The 24206-nt window shown below is 42.5% G+C and overlaps 1 protein-coding gene across 2 annotated transcripts in view; it reads right to left on the bottom strand.

Moving 5' to 3' along the window:
• Positions 1 to 5203: 5203 nt before the first annotated feature.
• The window catches only part of KDSR (3-ketodihydrosphingosine reductase), a 40768-nt gene continuing 21765 nt past the window's right edge, over positions 5204 to 24206 (bottom strand). Inside the window, exons 6-10 of one of the 2 annotated variants that reach the window (XM_069958119.1) lie at positions 23929 to 24120; positions 21971 to 22054; positions 18370 to 18453; positions 17055 to 17156; positions 5204 to 5921 (exon numbers count right to left, since the gene is read on the bottom strand). In XM_069958119.1, coding sequence (XP_069814220.1) covers positions 5802 to 5921; positions 17055 to 17156; positions 18370 to 18453; positions 21971 to 22054; positions 23929 to 24120 — 582 coding nt within the window. In that variant the 3' untranslated portion in view covers positions 5204 to 5801. The remainder of the gene's footprint in view (positions 5922 to 17054; positions 17157 to 18369; positions 18454 to 21970; positions 22055 to 23928; positions 24121 to 24206) is intronic. The other variant, XM_069958120.1, reaches the window with a different exon arrangement.

Genomic DNA, 24206 nt, shown 5'->3' with positions numbered 1-24206 from the left:
AACATTAATCTGTTACTGGTATGTTATGGCACAAGTAAGCAAAGCAAAAACAAAATGATAAAAATAGTAATTACTTAATGTGGTGACAAACTGTAACCTGATGTTATTATCTTGCTACTTTACATTTTACAGTTCAACTGCAGCAAGACCATTACTAACACAAAAAAAAAAAAAATTACACACAGTAAGTACATATGGTAAGTATGTATGGTCACAAAATGTGTTAGGCCAACTATCACAAAAAAAGCTGTGTTTTGCAGCCCAAGTAATGTCTACCAGTAATGTTCGTCAAAATGAGGTTTCAGTCAGTTGGGCAACCAAAGGTTTCTAATATCCATAGCTTAACAGATAAAATTAACAAAAGGGTTGCCTGCAGTGAATTAAAGAGAATGTACCATCAGGTACATCCTCTTTAATTTGACCCACTGATAGAACGGCGCAGTCACAGGGAAGCCGGTGCCGCGGTCCTTTTTTCGATCTGCTGCCCGGTTCCCGTATTTGGCGCCGTTCTTTGCACGGGTACCGGGCCGGTGCTCAAGCACTGGAGGCCGGCCTACCCCCAGTGGGAGGGAATTCCCCCCCCCCCCCTTTATGACGCCGCTCCTTTAGAATCAATGGAGCCACGTCATAGAGGGGAGGGAATTCCCTCCCACTGGGGGTGGGCCGGCCGGCCTCCAGTGCTTGAGCAGCGGCCTGGTACCTGTGCATAGATTGGCACCGTACACGGGAACCGGGCCGTGTATGGAAAAATGGACCACTGCGCCGTTCTATCGATGGGTCAAATTAAAGAGGATGTACCTGATGGTACATTCTCTTTAAGAAACAAGCAAACCCTACTGACTTCTTATAAAGGATCTATATAACTCAATTTTGTGGTGATGGTGAAAGGAACACAGACACACATTTCCTTCATTTTAGTGTTAACTTATTTGTAAAAATAAAAAAGGGAAAGGGGAGAGGGCTGATTTTTAAATAAGTCAGTAAAGCAAGGTTATGCCAACAATAAAGTGCAAAGCATTTAATGTTTTCTTTGGCATGAGGCAAGTTTTAGCAACGAAAGAAGCAAGAGATGTCTCTCACTTTTCCTACATAACATATGTTAGGAATAGAGACAGGCAATACAATGTGTGTCTAAATGGAATGGTAATAAAACAGACCTTTGGAATGGTGGCTGTGTAGAACGGTTTCTGTAATTTTTAGAAACACTTAATAAAAGGGCACCTATGCAGCCATCCCTCCACAGTGTCCTCCAGTATCACATCTAACCTAGTACCATGAATATACCAGAAATGTATTAAATGTGGATACCCCTTTAATATTGTAAGAATGGAGCTAAGGTACATTAATATTAAAGAAGACCTGTCACCCCCGGTGCCGGAGTGACAGGCTTCCCCCCCCCCCCCCCCCGCTAGAGCCCCTCATACTTACTTTATCGCGGCAGGTCCCGCTTCTTCGGCCGATCCCGGGATGGAGATATCCCCGCGGGAAGCCCGGTGCACACGCCACTGAGATGTGTCCGACGCTCGTAGAGAATGAATGGTGAGTCCGACGCTCTATTAATTCTCTATGAGCGTCGGACTGATCTCAGCGGCACCCCGGCACCAGGGCTGACAGGTCCTCTTTAAAAAACTGTCAATAAATAACTGCAAGTTCCAAATGTTAATAATTTCTGCCAGGCTCATCTAACAGAAGAAAATAGCTCTCTGTATCAGGGTTATCAATGTTAATATTCTCAAGAACTTCCAAATTAGAGTAAGCAGTAGAATTATATATATATATATATATATATATATATATATATATATATATATATATTTTTTTTTTTCTAAACCATCTGCAAAATCCAACAATGTGAGATGTAAAGGCTGCCAAGGCTGAATAAAAGGAATGTTAGTTGTGGCTAAGATGGCACTGCACGTAATATCTGTGATAAGCACAAGTGCAAAGAAGGATCCAAGACATATCTAATAGACTTCAAGAAGATATAAAAGGAGTTATTGTATGAGTTATTCAACACACATACTTTATCTGAGCTCTCACTCCTGCAGCACAGGTTTGTGGTTACAGAGATTAAAGAAGTATTACTACCACAAACATTTATGCACAGGTTAGAAGGGGGTATGATCATATGGTTGTGACTGCTGGGACCCCTGCCATCTTGAGAAATGGTCTACTAAAGCTCCATCTCTAAGTATATGGGTGTGCCGAAGATCAAGTCAAGTACAGTTAACTCCCACAATGAAGGGAGCAACAGTGCATATACACGACCACCACTTCACCAGACCTTTGTTCTTGAGACTGTTGAAGTTCCTGTGGTCATAAACTTACCCAATATAGCTGCAGGTTTCTCATTATTCCTAATGCCAAAGTTAAATAAATCTCTAAGGACCACCTAAAATCAATGAGGATCATTGGTGACCGTTTGGATTGTTTATAAATTATAAACAGAATCCATGATGCTTGTATGATATCCATGCCAATTTTAGAACCTATTTTACCCATAACACTACAAAATAACCCTTATCATTTCCACTGTATTGCACATTGTTGCAGACCTTCTGTACAGATTCTGCAATACATAAAAGTGTACAGACTAATTTGGCATACCTAGCAAACCAGTCCATGACATTCACCCCAGCATCAATGCCATGTGTGTTACAATGTTGAAACACCAACGCAAAGATCTACTTAAAAGTAGAATCTTCAAAATAAAGAGTTTCTTTACTTACACAAGACATCAATCCATACCTTCACATTTCACACAAAATGAAATGTCCCTGAATAGTACTAATAATATGCACACACAGGATTCTTACATAATAGGTTACATTGACAATTGCAAAGTGGCTTGTGTGATGCTTCAAATTAAAGAGGTTTTCCAGGATTTTAATGTTTTTTCAAAAATCATCTAGCATTATTGGCTAAGTCAAGAAAAACCTCCCCATATACATTTTTCTGCTCTATCAGCTTCTATTGAGATGAAAAAGATCTTTTTATATCTTGTATTGTTTGTTTACAAGCTGCTCTGTCTGTTTACATATGCAGCACACCCAGTGGCCAGAGTTGGAATTGCAGTGTATAACAAGCTAATCAAATACCACATGTGCTGCAGCCTCAGGCCAGGTTCACACTATGTAAAAACATTGTCCGTATTTCATAACAATGGCCATAGTTGTTATGAAATGCGACCGTTGTTTTTACATAGTGTGAACCTGGCCTAAGACATAGAATTAGATCTATTTTTTTGGACTATTTTCCTCCTGCTTCCACAGCTTCTGCCTACGGTGCAATGGTAAGTGTCAGGATTACTGTGCTCACTGAAGGGTTCGGGTCGGTGACAGTTTTTATTTTTTTCCCCCGTCTTAGGGTCCGTTAACACAGAGTAAGAACGTCGGAATTGTCCTCTGCAGAATGCCGCCAGCCTCCGTGTCATAATGACGCTCTATGGGAGGCACGCGCGGCTCCTCTCCCTGCGCTGAAGAATGAACATGTTCATTTTTCAGCGCCGAGAAATGCAGGGCGCACCTCCCATAGAGCGTCATTATGACACGGAGGCTGGCGGCATTCTGCGGAGGACAATTCCGATGTTCTTACTCTGTGTTAACGGACCCTTATTTTCCAGTGATGGCTTGTGCTAAGCATTATGGTGATTGTATTTCCTCTGCAAACAAGAAACACTGAGGTATTATACAAACATGATGAATTTTCAAAGAAAATAATGCTCTACTGACAATACCTATTGACTGTATACCTTCTAAAACTGCCCTGGATATCTGTATACATGTATTACCTAACCAAGTCTATAAATAAATAATAAAACCAAATCTATTTGCCACAATATAATAATATTATTATATTGTGGCAAATAGATTTGGTTTTATTATTTATTTATAGACTTGGTTAGGTAATACATGTATACAGATATCCAGGGCAGTTTGGTATAGAGTCAATAGGTATTGCCAGTGGAGCTTTATTTTCTTAGAAAATTCATCTTGTTTGTATAACACCTCAGTGTTTCTTCTTTGCAGAGGAACTACAATCACCATAATGCTTAGCACAAGCCATCACTGGAAAATAAGATGGAAAAAAAATAATCTAACTGTGACAGGATGTGAACCCTGGTCAGTGAGCATGGTAATCCTGACACTTCCCATTGCTCCACAGGCAGAGGCTGGAGAAGCTGGAGGAACATAGACCATAACAGTGTTCTGCCACACAGAGATCCTCTCCACCCCTGTCCCGACCTCCTCCCTCCATAGACATAGGAGGACACCAGCAGCAGCTCTATCTATAGGGAAGTTCTCACTGACATCCCATGAGCCCTGTGTGTGTGGAGGGGTGGCTTAAGGACGGGGTGGAGATGAGCTCTGTGTTGGGACAGAGAGAGCTATCAGATCGGCAGCAGCACAGACACACAGCATTCCCCCTCCTAGAGTGACTCTCACTGCTCCTGCTCTGGAAGGGAAGCAGCCTGCTGCAGCATTGTGTGATTCACTCTGGGGACGGAGAGACTGTGGATGTCTGTGCTGCTGCCGAGAGCCAATCAGAAAGCATCAACACCTGAGTCCCTCCCCCTCTCCACACACAGCACTCAGATGCTTCCAGCTATATCAGAGGACACATGCAGAGACAGGAGTGACGTCACCGAACCAGAAACACTATGTTTCTGGTCCGGGATGTGACAGGAAGTCAGAAGCTCAGGAGCAGGCAACTCACGTGACCAGCTGGGGGATCTCCTAGAGCTGTCAAGTAATGTTAGGGAAGTATATTAGAAAAGGGTTAACCTTGGTTAACCCTTTCCTAATACCTAAAATCATTTTTTCCTGGAAAACCACTTTAAGGTAAAACATTTTAAAAAGGTATCTGTGCTGTTTTATTGTCCTGTACATGAGTTATTAGTAAAGAAAACCACCAAAAACTTACCATTCACAATGCCATAGTATCCAACATTAGAAATACTGATTGCAGTGGTAATGTATGTCGGAAAAGAAAAATTATCTACGAAACCAGTCTAATCATTATCAGACACAGAACACAACCTTTCTTTCTATAACCACTAGTCCATCACATTCTGACAGTCCTGGGGTACCACTTTGGTATTCTGAAGGTGCATAGAGGTAGAACGCAAACTAGGAAATTAATACTATTGAATACAAATTACATATACCTGAACACTTGTAAAAGGGGTTAGTCACACAAAATATGCAAGCTACAGGAAAGTTTTATTCATATAAAAATTTAGATTTTGTAGCATCTGTGTTTTCTGCATATACATGAATTTTGTTTTTTTTTCCTTTTCCCATTTCCAAAGATCAACACCATGCCTGTGACATGACCAACAGCACAGACAATGGGCACTAGAAAATTGGGCTCCAGAAAAATATTTTTGAGGCACAAGAGGGTGGACAGACTAGGTGAATTTACAGTTTAGAATTAAAACAGAGTATCAAAAAAAACAAAAAAACAAACAAAACAAACAACAACAACTAAAAGGTAGAAGGGAGAGGGAGGGGGCAAACACTTTAAATGAAGTAGCATAGTATGCACCACCTGAAGTTCATTCATTTTTTCTGCTGAAATAAATGTCACAAAAAAAAAAAAAAAATGCCTTTCAAAACAGTTTGCATAGTCATTATCATGCTGGTTGCCAGCAAACAGTTATCAAAAATGCACTTTCATGATCTTTGTATCCATAAGTGCCAAGATGGGTAAAGTAGACAAAGTGATAGGATGGGTTGTTGTTTTTTTTAATCAGGTCATGTGCTCTCTAGCAGCAAGCATATGTTCTTGGCATGTAAATCTCAGTCTGTTTTCTCCTCTTTTTCACAGTGCTCCCTCTGCATCATGCAGCGACGGACAATGCTGTCAAAGCTTCCAAGGTAAAACAAAGCAATTGTCCGAAACAGTCCCATTGTGACAACCTACAATCAAGAAGAAACTCAATAAGTAATTTAATCAGTGCAAATGTACAACACTTTGGGGGGATTCACGAAGAGTACGCCAGAGGCGTACGCCAGGGAGAAGGTGCAGATTCGCCCCTTCTCCCTGGCATACACCTCCCGTACGCTCCGCTCGCCCGATGGGCGGGCTGGAGGAGCTTGCGGGGGCATGATAAGGAGGGGAGGAGGCCTAATTTATCATGACCTGGCGCCCGTCTGACTTCAAAGAGGCGTACACCTCTTAGTGAATCCTGCCTGGAAAAAGGGGGCGGGGCCTAAAATAAGTCCAGTGTACTTGAACTTGTGTGTAAGGGTACACCAGTGATTTCCTTTTAAATGAACTGATGTCAGAAAGTTATCATAATTTGTAAATTGCTTCTATTTAAAAATCTCCAGTCCTTATCAGCTGCTGTATGTCCTGCAGTAAGTGGTGTATTCCTCTCAAGTCTGACAGTGCTCTCTGCTGCCATCTCTGTCCATGTAAGGAACTGTCCAGAGCAGTAACAAAATCCCCATAGAAAACCTCTCCTGCCCTGGACAGTTCCTGTCTCGAACAGAGGTGGCAGCAGAGAGCACTGTGTCAGACTGGAAGAAAACACCACTTACTGCAGGACATACAGCAGCTGATTAAGTATGGGAATACCTCAAATATTTAAATAGAAGTAAACTGCAAATAAATTTTCTGAAACCGGCTGATCTGAAAGAAAAATCCTTTAAAGGCCATCCACAATTTTTTTTTATACTGATCGAATGTATTTAGAACAATAAAAAACCTTGGAATATAATCCTAACTAAAACTGGTGTGTGTGTGTGTGTGTGTGTGTGTGTGTGTGTGTGGGGCGAGATTACAATATTCAATAACATATTGCATATAACATATAAGCATACCTATCATTTGGACCGCGCATCAGTATATGTTGAAAAACTCCTGCAGATAAGCTGTCTTTTCTGACACATGGAACTCCTGGAAGTGGCATAGACTGCATTGTATCACATTTACAATGCAATGTATGGTGCTTCCCGGGGAATTCAGTCTACCGCCAGAATAAGAACAGAGTACCAGCAGGAATTCTTCAACGTACTATGCCACGTTGTCCAAATGATTGGTATGCTTTAAATAGGCACCGTTATTACCAATAGATTATGTGTAAGGCTGGGTTCATACTTTATTTTTGTAATCCATTTTTTCCATCCGTTTTATGAAGAAAAAAAAAAAATTTAAAAAAAAAAAAAAAAAAAAAAAAAAAAAAAGGAACAAGGATTTTTTTTTAGTGTAGACAAAAATGTGGACGATCGCGTTTTTGTGTATGCTAAAAACAAACAAGTTTTGATCCTTTTTTTTTATAATTGAAGTCAATGAAAACACACTGATCAAAACAGATGCACACAAACGCATCCCTTTCTTTCATCAACTTTTTATCATTTTTTTTGCATAAATCGGATGAAAAAAATGGATTGCAAAAACGCAGGGTGAACCCAGTCTAATTGTCCATAGTACAAGGGATTTAAAAAAAACTCTGTAATAGGTTTTATTAAGAAAAAGAGTTTCCTACTGTACTCAAAAAGCTGTTTTCCAGGGGTTGAGTGAGCAGGGAGAGGAGAAAAACAGCCTGTTTATGGGTGCCAGCACAGCACAACATCCTGCAATCTTACCTCACCAAGTTCCCAGACCAGCACAGAGTAGTCTGACCTGTGAATCTAGCATTTTATGTGGCCAGTCTCCAAAGTGCGCCGGCTGTTTGTCTCCTCTTCCTGCTCACTGATCCCCCTTGGCCCCTCCCCCATCTATAGATTATAATGAACACAGCAAACCAGTCTTCACTTTGCTCCTCTGTAATGTAGATGACTTTGCCTGATAATACACAGATAAAAAGTGAGGGGGGCAGGAAGAGGCTGCAAAACAGCCTTGTGTGAGTACAGAAGGAAACTCTTTTGCCTAACAAAACCTATTATGGGTTTCTTAAAATCTTTGATTTCTGAAAAGTAGTTTTAAATGACAGTTACAGTTAACAATCTGCTGGGGAGGTCAATATACTACATCTTTTTAATATACTTATTTTCTTAAATCAGACACTAAGGGGGGTTTTATGAAGACTTGCGTACAAGTATGCTGGTCTTATATTAAGCTCTGCCCCCTTTTTTCGCGGCAGGATTCACTAAGAGGTGTTCACTATTCTTAGTGAATCCAGCCGACTGGGCGCCCGAATCTTTGCCCGGCGTACCATATCTACACTTGCTTCCAGCAGGTATAGATTTGCGACATGATTTGCGCCTGCGAGCAGGAGTAAATCATGATAAATGTAAAAGGTATATTTTATTTTCCTTTTTAGATGCATCTTTACTTTTATTTTCATTTTTCACAAGTGGATTAGTCTTAGCAATGTCCTAATCATACATATAATACACTGTAGTGCATCATGCCTGCCAGTGTTCCACTAATGGGCACTGCAGATCAGACTTTGCCTCAGTTCAGAGCCTGATCAGCTTCCATCCACTTATCATGGCTACTATCGGTACCCCAAGATTGTTCTATGATGTACCGATGGAGGACAGAGAGCCCTCTCCCTCTGTCACCCTGCTAGATGCTACGGTCGGACTGACTGCAGTCTCTAAAAGGTTGACTGTCAGGATCGGAACAACTGGGGTGGCAGCCAGGCCCACCGTAGATAACAACGGCCCTGATGCTGAGCTGACGTTAACCATCTGATGTACCTGCTATGCCAAAACTGCAGTTAAACATTTGCAGTCCTCACATACCAGGTTAGTCAATCTACTGAATGGTGGATAAAAAAGGTTTACATTAAATGGATGCTGAAAACAGATTTTGCAGCATGCCATAAAGCAAAATCTGTTTCCCATTGCTATGCATTGTAATCTGAATGCTAAGCAAATATTAGTCTTTCAGTGGACAAAATAGCACAGGCTAGTTATAGCCTGCGCTATAAGTCCTCATATAGCTACATTTACATGAAAGAAAAAGAAAAAAAAGCACACAACAAAAAACATTTGACATGTCACAGGGACAATTTTTTTTTCTCTTGATGGGTACACTTTAAAGGACCTAGCCTGATCTAGCAGTTTTAGAGCCAAAATTAGAGGTAAATAAAAAAGGAAAGGAAAAAATAAGAACTATATATAAACCTTGAGCATGCTGGAGTCTGATTGTTCAGCATTTGAATACCTGTGGGAATCTGGGAAAACATGGATGCAGCTTTAGGACTTAGGGTCCTATTAGACAAAGCAATATTTAAAGGGGTGCTCCAGCGTTGGGGCACTTTTTTGGGGGGACCGGGGAGGAGGTGGCTGAAATAAAAGACGACCACTTACCTCCCCGGTTCCAGCGGCGGGTCCCGCATCACGGCGCTCTGGTGAAGGAGGCGGGATCCGTTTGAAGTCCGCTCGGATCCCGCCTCCTTCACTGAGTGGCTGAGCGGCCCTGAGACGTAGCGTCTCGGGCGGTGTCAGACACCCGGAAGCGGCCGGGAACCGGGCACCGGAGCGCCGTGATGCGGGACCCGCCGCTGGAACCGGGGAGGTAAGTGGACGTCTTTTATTTCAGTCACCTCCTCCCCAGTCCCCCCAAAGAGATTTTGGGGGCGACCTGAAATTGTTCACCATAACTTACAGAACGATAGTCATTAGTTACTACAATCATTTACTCCTCCTGATCCTAGCAAAACAACAAACGATGTGTACAATTAATGAATATATAACAAATGATTAACAATGATTTTAACCCCTTAAGGACAGAGCCTGAAATGGCCTTAATGACCTGTGTCACTTTAGTCATTAATAACTTCGGGATGCTTTTACCTATCCGGCTGATTCTGAGATTGTTTTCTCGTGACATATTGTACTTCACATTTCTGGTAAATTGGAGTCGATATTTATAACGAATATTTATGAAAAAACCCCAAATAACATGAAAAATTGTGAAAAAAATGCATTTTTCCAACTTTGAAACTTTTTTGCTTATACAGAAAGTGGTTATACCACATAAATTATATATTAAATAGCATTAGCAACATGTCTACTTTATGTTGGCGGCATTTATTAAACTCTCTTTCATTTTTTTTAGACAATAGAAAGCTTAAAACATAAGCAGCAAATTTCCAAATTTTCAGTAAAATTTCAAAATCAGATATTTTTAGGGACCTGTTCAGATTTAGGCTATGTTCACACTACGTAACATTGTGTGAACAGAGCCTGTGTTTTTAATCCACTCCTGGTTTTGGTTGCTATGAGGACCTGACATGAGGACCAAATACAGCTTCAAATATACGTAGTGTGAACCCAGCCCCCAAGTGTATTTGAGGGGACTGTATGTTAGAAAGCCCCACAAAGCACCCCATTTCAGAAACTGCACCCCCAAAACTCTGCAAAAGCACATCCAGAAAGTTTTTTAACCCTTTAGGGAAGTCACAGAAATAAAAGCTAAGTGTGTAAGAAATTTGAAAATTTTAATTTTCTGTGCAGATTTTATTGTAATCCAATATTTTTCATAATTATAAACCTATTACCAGAGAAATGCACCCCAATAATTATTGCCCCGTTTCTGCAGTTTATAGAAATACCCCATATATGGCCCTATTGCGCTATTTGACACAACCACAAGCCTCAGATACAAAGGAGCGCCTAGTGAATTTCAACGCCTCTGTTATACTTGGTCATTTTTGACTGTACCACTTCAGATTGGCAGAGACTCTGGGGTGCCAAAACATAAAAAACACCCCTAAAAGGCACACCATTTAGAAAACTGCACCCCTCAAGGAATGTAACAAGGGGTGCGGTGAGCATCTGGACCCCACAGGTGCTTCACAGATTTTCCGAACAATATGGCGTGAAAAAAAGAAAAATTTATTTTTTACACTAAAACGTTGTTCTAGCCTTCAATTTTTCATTTTCACAAAGGGATAAAAGGAAAAAAAAAAAAAAAAAAAAAAACGTGTAGCGCAGTTTAAAGTGCCAAGCGGGCGCAGGACGAGCCTCCAAAGGGAAGGAGCGCCAATTGGCTTTTGGAAGCTGGATTTCACTGGAATGGATTTCAAGGGCCATGTCGCATTTACAGAGCCCTCGTGCTGCCAAAACACTGGAGAACCCCCACAAGTGACCCCATTCTGGAAACTACACCCCTCAAGGAATCTAACAAGGGGGGCAGTGAGCATATGGACCCCACTGGTGACGGGCACAAATGTGGAACAATGTGGCGTGAAAATGAAATATTGGAATAATGTGACGTGAAAGTGAAAATTTTCATTTTTTTCACTTTCATGACACAAATGTGCCCGTCATCAAGGGGTCCATATCCTGATTGCACCCCTTGTTAGATTCCTTGAGGGGTGTAGTTTCCATAATGGGGTCACTTGTGGGGGGTTTACAGTGTTTTGGCAGCATGAGGGCTCTGTAAATGCAACATGGCGTTCATCATCCATTCTAGCCAAATCCAACCTCCAAAATCCAAATGGCGCTCCTTCCCTTCAGAGGCTTGCCCTCTACCCACATGGCGCTTTATGTTCACATGTGGGGTATTTACGGACTCGGGGGAAATTGCTCTACACATTTAGTTTTTTTCTTCACTTTTAACCCCTTGTGAAAATGATAAATTCAAGGCTAGACCAACATTATAGTGTAAAAAATGTAATATTTCATTTTCACGCCACATCGTTCCACATTTGTGCCCGTCACCAGTGGGGTCCATATGCTCACTACACCCCTTGTTACATTCCCTGAGGGGTGTAGTTTCCATAATGGGGTCACTTGTGGGGGGTTTCAACTGTCTTGGCAACACAGGGGCTTTTAAATGCAACATGACCCCTCGAAATCCAATCCAGCCTCAAAAAACCAAATGGCGCTCCTTCCCTTTGGAGGCTTACCCTGCACCCGCATGGCGCTTTATGTCCACATGTGGGGTATTTCCGTACTCAGGGGAAATTGCTCTACACATTTTGTGTTTTTTTTTTATCTTTTAGCCCCTTGTGAAAATGAAAAAATCATGACGAGAATCATGAAAAATTACACTAAATGTTGGTCTAGCCTTGATTTTTTTCCATTTCCACAAGGGGTTAAAAAAGAAAATGAATGCAAAACGTGTAGGGTAATTTCCCCTGAGTACGAAAATACCCCACATGTTGAGATAATGTTCCATATGGGCACAGGGCAAGCCACCAAAGGGACAGAGCGCCATTTAGAGGCTGGAATGGAGGATGGAGGCCATGTCGCAATTACAAAGCTCCTGTGCGGCCAGGACAGTAGAAACCCCCCACAAGTGACCCCATTCTGGAAACTACACCCCATAAGGAATCTAACAAGGGTTGCAGTGAGGATATGGACCCCACTGGTGATTGGCACTTATGTAGAACATGTGGTGTGAAAATAAAAAATACCTTTTTTTCATTTTCACGTCCCAAATGTGGCCGTCACCAGGGGGCCATATCCCCACTGCCCCACTTGTTAAGATTCCTTATGGGGTCACTTGTGGGGGGTTTCTACTGTCCTGGCCGCACAGTGGATTTGTAATTGCATCATGGCATCCTCTAATGGGAATGGCGGCCATACCTATTTAGCTGGGGAAAAGGGACAATTCTAATTTATTTGGGGGTATTAGGCCAATTATTAGTTTATAAGGTTGAAAATGACAGGTGTCCATCAAATTCAACCTGTGTTGATCCAGAGGAAGGAAAAAACCCTCATGAGGCAGACGACAGTAGCCTCATCACTGGGAAAAAATTCCTTCCTGACTCCATAATGGCGATCAGAATAATCCCTGAATCAACATGACCCCTGAAATAGGAATAAGGGGAAGAATTTAGATAATGTGGAACTCCGATGACGTGAGGTACGCCTTGAAGCAATCCAGTATGCAGAGGCCGGGGTGATCAGGACAGGTGTCACACTGGAAAATGGTGTCCTTCCTCATCCCCCTGTTACGCCACACTCTGCACTTCTTCTGGGGGCTCCCGTTCTCCAGGGGGGGGGGACGTCACCTGGAAAATGTTACCCTGGTGCGATACGGGGTCCTTCATATCCAGAAGCGCTGGGTCCGCTCCATGGCTGCTAAATATTAGGGCTCTATTACTGCTTCTGATATTTTTGGATTGTGCCGCAAGCTACAGTAGCTCGGGCAGCGAGGGACCGGAAGAGGGGGTGCTGGTATAAAAGTTATCCCCGTACAGGTGGTGGTGACCTTTATCCAGCAGTGGGAAGATCAGTTCCCGAACGATCTTCCCACTAACTCCGAGGATCGGAGGGGGGGGGGGGGGGGGGGGGGGGGGTATGCAGGATTCGGGTGTCCCTTCCTTCATACACTCTAAGGGTACATGCACACTGCGGAATCGCAACAGATAACCCCTAATGCATTCCGCAGCTGGCACCCACCGGCAGACTGATGCAGGCGTGCATCTCCGTCCGTGTCATAGACTCCATTCTATGCACGGGCGGATTCCGCTCTCCGACCAATGTGTTCATTCTTTGGATGGACGATGGAATCTACCCGTGCATAGGATGGAGACTATGACATGGGTGGAGACGCACGCCCACATCAGTCCGCCGGTGGGTGCCAGCTGCGGAATGCACAAAGGGTTATCCTTCGCCATTCCGCAGTGTGCACGTACCCTAAATCTGTAAGTGTAGCCTGAGGTACCATCACAGAGTTTGTAGAATTTCACGCCATACCGTCATCTCTTATTGGGACGGTACTGGCGGAAAAGACGTGTCTGGGGGGCAGCGTACGCTACCCCCAGACACGTCACTGGATGATGAGGATGAATGGAGGAAAGAAGGATCACATTCATCCTCACTGGCTGTGTCAGTGTCTGAGGCAATAATAACGTATGCGTCCGACGCTGAAAACACCCGGGGGCCATCTTTATACGGGGATCGGTATATGGGGTATGTGTGTAGTGGTGTAGTGTAAAACTTTATTCCATGTAGTGTGGTGTAATGTAGTGTTTTTTTTACGTTTTTTTTGACAGTAAGAAAAAATATCCCTACGCCAAGAAAGGAGCTGCTGATAAATGCCACACTTATGTGCGGCACTTAGCAGACAGTGGCGGTAGGATATAGGGGGGAAAAAAAAACGCCCCTACTCCAAAAAGGAGGAGTTGCTGATCAGCGGCGCACTTACGTGCGATGCTGATCAGCACTCAGCGGCGTTAGGGCGAATAAAGAGAAAAAAATTTTTTTTTACCCCAAAGCAAATGATCAGTGTATAATATACACTGATCAGCCGCTAGGGGGCAGTAGAATGGAGCTGGCGGAGACGGCCAGGATCAGGTGAGTATGGTACACCTGCACCACACACACCTGTTCTGCACCCCTCAGCTACCTAGCTGAGGGGTGCAGAACCCGGCCGGACACTTTTTAACTGTTAAATCGCCGTGATGGGCCGGCCGGTACTGGCCGGCCTATCACGGTGATCGTGGGGGTGGCACCGGCGGCATCTTTCTGTAGCACACTAATGGCGATTGGTGCTGTCCTGTATTCAGCTGCTATCGGCTGATCTGTATTGCATTATAGCAGGCCATCTTCCCCGACCGCTGTGTGTGAACACACAGCGAGCGGGGAAACATTGGGCGTAAATTTACGCCCTGGTGCGTTAAGTACCAGGCTGCGAGGGCGTAAATTTACGCCCGATGTCGTTAAGGGGTTAAGGTAATCTTAAAAGATGCGATCAAGGACATACAAACAATTTTCCAATCGTTGCCCACATACACACAAAACGATCATTTAAATTTGATTATAACAATTTTTTGCACAATAAATATGTAAATAGGGCCCTTAGGGAGTCCAGGAAAACATGGATGTATTAATGTTTAGCCAGACTCCCTAGGGCAATAACAAACTTCTTCAGCCACTGGGATTCAAATGCCAAACGATCGGACTCTGAATATATCCATTTCTTTTTTTTTTTTTTTTCTTTCTTTTTATATTTTCCAATAATCAGGGACACAACCCCGATCTTAAATAATACCTAAGACAAAATACTAACCGGATAGACAAACATTTATTAACCATACCACCCCCCCCCCCCCCCCGACCTCCCAACCCGAGACGGTGTGAAAAGAAAAAGGGGGGGGGGGGGAGGTCAAACAGAACAAAACCTTAATTCAACCATAGGCCCCAGCTCTCAACAAATTGTCTATGTGCTTTCCTCCCTTTAAAGAAAAACATTTCATATTTACCAATTTTTCCGGACAACTTTACCCAGTGCGGGATCTGTGGCAGGGAGACATCATCCAATTTCTAACTATCACTACTCTTGCTAAGTGTAAAAGCTTCTCTATTAGGTTTTTCATATTTACAACAGTAATGCTTTCTGTATTTCCCAGTACTAACAATGTGGGAACCCCCGGTATCTCAACCTCCAGTTTACTCTCTATCTTATCAGTAACTCCACGCCAAAAATCCTGCACCGCAGAGCACTTCCACAAAATGTGAAGGTGGTCTGCATCTACCATTTCGCACTTAAAGGGGTATTCCCCCCCAAATCTTTTTGACACTATGTAAAAGCCCACCACAGCTTCACATATTGGCCAATACAAGTTATTATGTGTTCTGTGTCCTTTTGCTGCTTTTCCTGTCTCCTCACCCCACGTGCATGCAGAGAATGAGCTCAGTCCAGTCCACCCTGACACGCTCCCTCCTCCTGGCCCCCACCCTTGGAGTCGGCTGTCACGTGTCCTCCCTCCCGTCAATAGGCTGAAGTGAGGACACCTGACAGAAAAGCCCCGGCCCCTGCTGCCGAAGTCTATCTCCACCTCCCTCAGCCTCCTCACTGTGTGTCTGTGTGTTGATCAGTTTCCTTCTCCCTCGTCCCCAGCAGCTCTCCCCCCTCCTCCCCCCCATGCTAATAACGTTCTCCCTCACGGTGTAGCCCCCTCTGGGCAGCTCTCCCCCCTCCCCCATGCTTTTATCTCTTTCATTCTCTCTGTGTGTAGCCCAGGACTCTGTCATTTGCATATAGCTGTGAGTGTTAGCTGTCAGGGACCGGACTGCATGAGACCAGAATGACACAGTGAGAAGCATGGGTCAGGGGAGGAGGTGGTTGCTGTCATGGACAGGGCTACACAGCCCAAACAGTGATCCTGCAGCAGGACTAGGAAGGGTGTCCGCTGTCAGAGAGACCTGGCCAGGAGCTGCTGCACATCAGTCTGCCTCTCTGACTGCTCTATGGCAATGACACCTAGCCCCCCCCCCCCCTTCCCTCATGCAATGTAGTAATGAGGAGCAGTTGGCAGGAAAGAAAGCTAAGGGAGAAGAACTGCATGATGGGAAATGTAGTTTCCTGGCCGGCGCCATCTTGGACATAAACAGGTCTTTTAGAAAAACTTTTGAACCAGGAACGTCAGCAGCTAGAAAGATGGGAGACTGCTCAAAATACTCAGGGAGACTTGGTAAGTGAGACCAGCTAGGTTTGGGAGCATTTAATTTTTTAGCGCTTGGGGGGGAATACCCCTTTAAGACACTTCTTCGGCTCCTGAAAAGCGGAACTTATTCTTTACTACGGACATAAACCGTAAAGATAAAATTTCCTGCTATATCCATTTCTAACTTCAGCTTAAAAACCACCATGTGTGACAGCAGCCTTGAGTTTATATTTTTCTACAAAGATATAGGTAACAAGTAAAGGCTGCACTGTAAACGCATCTTTTTTTATATTTACTTGGGAAGAAGAAATTAACATTTCTGAAATCAAAATGTGTATGTGAATAGAAAAATATAAACACTTTAGCTAATCTGCACTGGAATAAGTAAGTACAAATTCATTAGGAAGCAAACTTTGTCACATCTGTGGATGTCCTTGGCCATATACTGAAATCTAAGGCAGCAAGAAGCCTGGAGTATATTTCAGCTAAAATGTACATAAATTTCTGGCTTATTTAGATGAGGTTAGCTAAACCATGGGAGGCCTGTACCCCTCTCACTACATCCTGCAGTTTTTTGGCATGTATAGTGCAAACATCAAGAAGGTTCCCACTCACAAATGTGACCTTGTTATGCTAGAAAACTGGAGCAGAGGCTTAAAAAAGTCCAAATGTATCTGTAGGTCATTAAAAGAAATGCCGGTATTTAGGTCATCTAGATCGAACAAAAATAAAAAGGGATGTGAACCCTTACCTGCTGCAGGCCCTCTGTTATAGTAGTGACAGGTGACATACCACATGTTAGTGATGACAGCATATAACCATCTGAACCAACAGAACTGTTAAAATTACCTTGCTGTAAAAAAAACAACACAGAGAGCAAAGTTATTAAAGTGGTTATCTTTGATTACAAAAACACAGCTACTTTTTTTAATGCAAAAACAGCACCACACCTGTCCCAAGTCTGTGTGTGGTATTACAATTCAGCTCTATTCATTTTAATGGAACGGAGCTGCCAAACCCACACCCAAACTGACACAAGAGTGTCCATTTTCTGCTAGAAACAGCATAATGTTTTTTGTAAACCTGGGTAACCCCTTCAACCATGTAAAATGTAGCAAACACAGGTAAAGCCAAATTTACACTTAAAGAGGATATACCATCAGGTACATCCTCCTTAATATGACCCACGGATAGAACGGCGCAGTCATGGGGAAGCCGGTGCCGCGGTCCGTTTTTAGAACCACGGACCAGTTCCCGTGTATGTTGCCATTCTATCCACGAATACCAGGCCAGAGCTAAAGCACTGGAGGCGGGCTAGTTCAAAACACAGACCGCGGCACTGGCTTAACCGTGACGGTACCGTTCTATCCGTGGGACATAGTACATCCTCTTTAAGGTAATTAAGAAAAACAGAAAATAAGATATACCTACTCCTTATGATAGTTTGTATAGTCTCAAACAGCCTGACAATTGCCGATTTTGTAGACACTAAATCGTTCATGTGGGTCTCTGCTTTACTTGTTTGTCAGTCAGTCACACATCCCATCACGTTACACAGGAGATGTGTGCCCGACAATTGAGTTGCTTGTTCGACGCCTATGATTGAATGAGTTACATTGCAATCGAAGACTATTGTGCTATACTATAAAAGAAGCTATGTGGACTTGGACTGATCACTGTTGGGTTAAGTGTTTGTAGTAGTACCACCAAATTTATCTTGTTAACATAAAGCCCAATTGAGAAGTCTGCTGTAAGCTCCTGCCAAAGGTAAAGGCTTTAGTTGTCGTTTAGGCCGTGTTCCTACATTGCAGATGAAACCACCCATGTGTTAGCAGATGGTGACACAGGTTTACCAGGACTTTTGGCAACAGCAAATTATCTCAGAAACTGAGTAAAACTTAAACTAGAGCATTAAAGCTCCACAGGAAGTGGATAGAATTGAAAATTCATTTTTTGTCAGGAGTTTTACCTTATAATGCATCACAACACAAACAAGGAGGCAGTTTTTTTAAGGCCTTTGAATAGAAACAATTTCTTTAAGTGCATATAATTTAACACATACTTACTACAGCATCCTTAACAATAACTTTGGCTACTTGGTCTGCTTGGCAAAGGCTTGAGGTCTCAGAAATTAGCTTAGTCTCCAATGGCTAAACAGAAGAAACAGGGTATTCAGAAAAAAAAAAAAAAATCCCCCGGTATCTCAACCTCCAGTTTACTCTCTATCTTATCAGTAACTCCACGCCAAAAATCCCGCACCGCAGAGCACTTCCACAAAATGTGAAGGTGGTCTGCATATACCATTTCACCCTGGTGCCTTGACCCAGGGTATTATATATCTTTGTTAATAGGCTGGCACTACAAACCACAAAATGTTCACTAAACATTACCTAGCAATAGATACACCAGTTTTAGGCCATGACAAAGCATCAAGAAAACATGAATAAAAAAAATAAAAATAAATTGCAATTGTTTAAAAGCGTGCAGTTTAAGGCTATGTTCACACCACGTAAAAGTACGGCTGTTGTTGCCATCGGCAACAACGGGCGTACTTTTTGCGGGGTAGAACAATGCCTTATTTTCAATGGGGTGCCGGCCGGAGCGTATACACATCGTATACGCTAAGGCCGGGATCCGTGCGGCGCCACAAAGAACTGACATGTCAGTTTTCTGCGGCCACAATTCAATGAATTGTGGCCGTAGGAAACCCTGTCAGTTTACACAGTGAAGAGAGCGGCTCCAGGCCGCTCGCTTCACTGTGTGCTATGGAAAGCTCTGATACGGCCGCACGCTGATCAGAGCTCTGCGGCCGGAAAGATCATCCGGCCGGTACCCAAGTACCGGCCGAGATGATCCGGGCAGAGACTCGCCATTCCATGACCCAACAGGTGTCACGGAACGGCTGGTCCCTTACGTTGTGTGAACATAGCTTAATGTGAATAGCTTATCAGTCAATTTAAAATTAGTAAAGGTGTTAAACTATTAATGGTTTCATACCATAAATGCAGAAATGCTGTAAATTGATGTTTTAAAGTAATTTGTACAACACCGAAAAAGAAAAACAGGGGTATGCGATATAAAGGAGCACTCCAGAGAAAGAGATAATGCAAAAATGTTTATTAGAAATACCTAGAAAATTAACATATACAGACACCGTGGTTTTACCCTGGGGATCCCCTATACAGTGTGGGTCCCACCATGTGTGTTTTTCCTTTGGGAATTTTAATTGTTTTTAATGTGTAGGGATTTTTTTGTTCCTCTGCCTACCTTGTGTCTGTATATGTTAATTTTCTAGGTATTTCTAATAAACATTTTTGTATTATCTCTTTCTCTGGAGTGCTCCTTTATATCGCATACCCCTGTTTTTCTTTTTTGGTGTTGTGTATCTTTATAGGTATGTGAGGTAGCACCCGTGTATTTTTCATATTTGGGTGGTGCATGCCCCAATTTTGGTTATAATTAAAGTAATTTGTACTGACTGTTCCAAGCATTAAAGAGTCACTGTCGTATTTTTTTGCAGAAATCAATAGTCCACGCGATTTTAAGAAACTTTGTAATTGGGTTTATTAGCCAAATATGCCATTATCTGCATTTAAAAGGCCTTTTCCAAGGTCCCCCCTCCCTCCTCTTTTCCATCCACTGCAAAAAAAATAAAAATCAGTTTGGTCTATAGAGAGGGGAGGGGGAGGGGGAGGAGGGAGTTAGCCGTCAGCAGAAAGCAGATAACAGAGGATTACAGGCACTGAGTTGGGTGACACCTGTAATCAGAGCTCAGAGAGGTCAGTGGTGACTGTCAGAGGAAATAGAGGGTGATGTATTTGTAGATTAACTCGTTGTCCTGTTTTGGTCTTTTATTTCCCTCTCTCCATAGGAGAACAATGAAGACAGGGGGGAGTGCTTCAAACTTCTTTTTCATGATAAAAATGCATTTTTCGGCTAATAAACCCAATTACAAAGTTTCTTAAAATCGCCTGGACTATTAATTTCTGCAAAAAAGAAATAAAAATATATATATTATATATATATTATATATATATATATTCACGACAGTGACACTTTAAAGGGGTATCTTGGATTAGATATGGCACAGCTACTATCTTGCAAAAAAACCACCACATTTACACCCGGGATGTGTATAGTATTGCAATTCAGTTTCATTAACTTCAATGGAACTAAGCTGCAAAAACCACACCCAAACTAAGGAAATATATGAAAGCCTGGACAACCCCTTTTGCTTTTTTGCCCCCTTAGTGCTGCTTCTAATTTGTGCTGTTAGCAGAGGGTTCACAGACAGTTTACTTCCTCCTCTGCCATCTGTCAGTATAGTCCTCTCCAAGCAAAAGGAGTCATACTCAAAGGAGTAATACTGCCACTCTTTAGGAAGGTCTAGATTACGAGTAATATGCTATTTATAGTGAATTACCTGAACCTAAAGTCATTGATAACTTAAAGGTATTATCCAGAGCTACAAAAACATGGCCACTTTTGCACCACTCTTGTCTCCATATTGGGTGGGGTTTGAAACTCAGTTCAATTGAAGTAAATGGAGCCCAATTGCAAACCACACCTAAACTGGAGACAAGTGTGGGGCAAAAGTGGCCATGTTTTTGTAGCACTGGATAATCCCTTTAAAGAGTACCTATCATTTAAACAAACTGCTCCTTAAAGGGGAACTCCGGATAAGAAAAACTTGTTTTCTATTAAATGTACATTAAAAGTTATACAGATGTGTCTATACAATGTATTACCCTATCTGTACAGTTCTGCCACACTGGTAGCTGATAGAAATCCAGGAAGTGAAAAAAATGGCTCCTGTGCCAATTCACATTGTCTCCTGCTGCTATCCCCCCCAGGAGACAAATCTTACATGCCTCTGTCTCACATTGTGTGTGTTTGCTGATGATGCAGACAGGGGGCAGGGCGTGGTGTCACAAGAGGCTTGGCTGGATAACCCAATCCCCTGAGTGATTCACCATCTCTAAACGAACAGAAGCAGCTGCTGCACTAATTTTACTGATTGTAATGGGTGGGGGCTGTGATGATCACATGAGGGAATGCATTCCATTCTGGGAAATGCCAAACCAGGAAGAACAGAGCAAAAACCCCCCAAACAAATGGATTTTTGGTAGTTTCAAAACTGGGATAGACAGGTAAGTAATGCGTTATGCTTCTGCAGAAGTTTCATTTTTTTAACCTCTACCTGGAGTTCCCCTTTAAGTAGCAGTCGACAAAATTATAGTGGAGCCCTATGGAACTTCTGGTACAGTGATTACCGGAAGTTCCATAGGGCTCCATTATAACTCCGTTGACTAATACTTAAGGAGTGAGATGGAGATGAAGAGGCAGAGCGCGCAGAAGCATGCCCCTTCATTCTAGCAATCGCTGGGGTCTCAGCACCCAGAGCCTGACATGTCAGAAGTTTGTTTAAGTTATAGGTACCCTTTAAATCAAGGAAGAAGCTCACTTTCATAGTAGTTCTAAATTGCAGTTTACAGTACTCTACATACAACAGCAGGCTTATGTGCTATAATGCGGTCTATAATGGTATGGGTATTTTAGTTAGGAGGTTTAAACATTATCATTTAGGAATACATGCATTAAGCGTTTGCATTAGCAAGTCTTTAACCCAACCTGTGTGGAATAAGTGCACATATGCAAACTACTTACCTTAGATTTATTTTCCTCTGCAAACCCAGGAGTATCAGTGTCAGGAGGATAAGCAACAGTCACATAAACATTATATGGCTTCACCTAGTAAAAAAAAAAATGAAATGTCAGACAGTGAACGCAAAAGTAAATCTAATCTGTATGACAAGAATCCCTTTATAAGGCTCATGTCTATACTTCTCATCTTGAAAATCTGAGCTGGGACCTCAATTTTGCTGAACTTTGATAAAATATATTGGTACAGATTCAAAAATTAAAAATTCAGATTTAAAAGAAAAGCCTACAGCTCCTCACAAAGTCCAATCCTAAATCATAAATACGTAACCAACAGCTACAAGTGCTACAAACATAAAAGTTGACAAAAGTGGCATTCAGAATTTAGAAGATATTGAAGAACGAGAAGCTAGAGGCAGATATTGCTAGTGACACAGTCACCCCCTTTGTGCATTCTGACTTTTCTACACAAGTGTAAAGGGTAAATTTAACGTTTTCATACCTTATTTCATATCATACATCATGGTGCTTGTTCAAGTAAAAAGTCATCTTTTATCAACTGCAGATTGTGCTAAGTGGGTGGGGCTTCACGGCAGCAGCACCACTGCTGGCCCCTATGTGACGTCACATTCAAAGGTCAGCGAGGGGGCGGGGGCATATGTGCCGATGATGTCATGGAGGGACCAATGGTGGTGCTGTGGGCGGGGCTAAGTGGCGCTGTTGCCGCAGAGCCCCGCCCACTTAGCACAACTGCAGTTGATAAAAGATCACTTTTTACTTGAACAAGCACCATGAAGTATGATATAAAATAAATTATGAAAACTGCAAAATTGACCTTAACACCTGTGTAGAGAAGTCAGAATGCAAAAAGTGGGCAAAAGTGTCACTTTAAATAATGCAAAGTCTCTTTAGGTTAGACAGGCCCAAATGAAACAAATAGGTTACAGTGTAATTATCACTTCAGGTAACTTCAGGATACACTGTCCTGTGTAGGTATACAAAGAGCAGCACTATATCTGGCCATTCACTAACATCACTAGTATATCGCATTTTCCTGCTAACTACATCTGTGTCTGTTCAGCTGTAGTGTGGACAGAGACTAGCCTCTGTGCTGGCTCCTATACACTACATACACACTAAAAATGGGATCTTGCAATCCTACCTCACTGTAGCAAACCTTCCCAGACCAGTACTGAGCAGTCTGACCTGTGAATCCAGTGTTCTCCGGCCAGAAAGTCTGCATCCTCTGCTTGTCAGCTCTTCCTGCTCACTCATCTTTCTCAGCCCCTTCCCCCTTCATAGGCTTGTATGGGCAGTATAAGCCCATGCTCACTCTGTTTTGAAGGTGTTCCCTTACTGATGAACAGATAAGAAAGGATAACAGCCTTGTAAGTACGAAAGGCTCTTTAGCCTAATAGGTTTCTTATATTCACCTGCACTATTGATTTCTGCAAAGTTGTTTGAAATTACACTTTATAGTGTACCCATTTTATCATTTTAGAAAGATTTCAAAAGGTATTATCAGTGGGGTTCTAAATATTCCCTGACCAATCAATAGAACAAGTGGGGAAAGAAGTATGCAACCGAGTGCTTCTCTCCCTGTGACCAAGATGGTCCAAGAGACCTACACTAGACTGAGTCCATCTCAGTAATTGTAGTGACTGTGTGGCTGTACACACAAAAGAGTGGTGTGAAGGGTACCTATCACAATGGTTTTATCTTCATATCGGCATGCAGTCGCAGTAGACACCAGAAGTTTGGGATGCCTTGAATAAGTTCCACACCAGGTGAGTTCTGTGCATGATCCCTATTCAAACGAATAGGACTAGAACTATTTGAGGATAGGCCATCAATGTGTATTTGCTGGGAGTTCACTATCCACTCACGTGCAGAAACAGGTTGTGGAACACAATTGTGGCCATTATGCATAATATTATACTACAACATAGGATATAGTGCCATACCTCCATTTGTAGTGCTTCTGCAAGACCTCTGAGGGCAAACTTTGTTGGAGAGTAGGCAGTGTAGCCAAATAATCCCAGCTGTCCTGCTTGTGATGAAACAAATACAATTCTTCCCATTCGCCTCTCTTTCATAGTAGAGATCACTGCACGACTAGGGTAGACACTGCCCAAATAATTCACTTCCATCAGTCTCTAAATAATAGATGAGGATTAACAGCAGTAATTACAACTTCAATAATAAAACATTATAGGCTAATGTTCCCACAATGTCTTATGTG

This window comes from Dendropsophus ebraccatus, chromosome 2 (genome assembly GCF_027789765.1).
Source record: "Dendropsophus ebraccatus isolate aDenEbr1 chromosome 2, aDenEbr1.pat, whole genome shotgun sequence".
Classification (NCBI taxonomy): Eukaryota; Metazoa; Chordata; class Amphibia; order Anura; family Hylidae; genus Dendropsophus; species Dendropsophus ebraccatus.
This window is presented reverse-complemented; position numbering and strand designations above follow the sequence as displayed.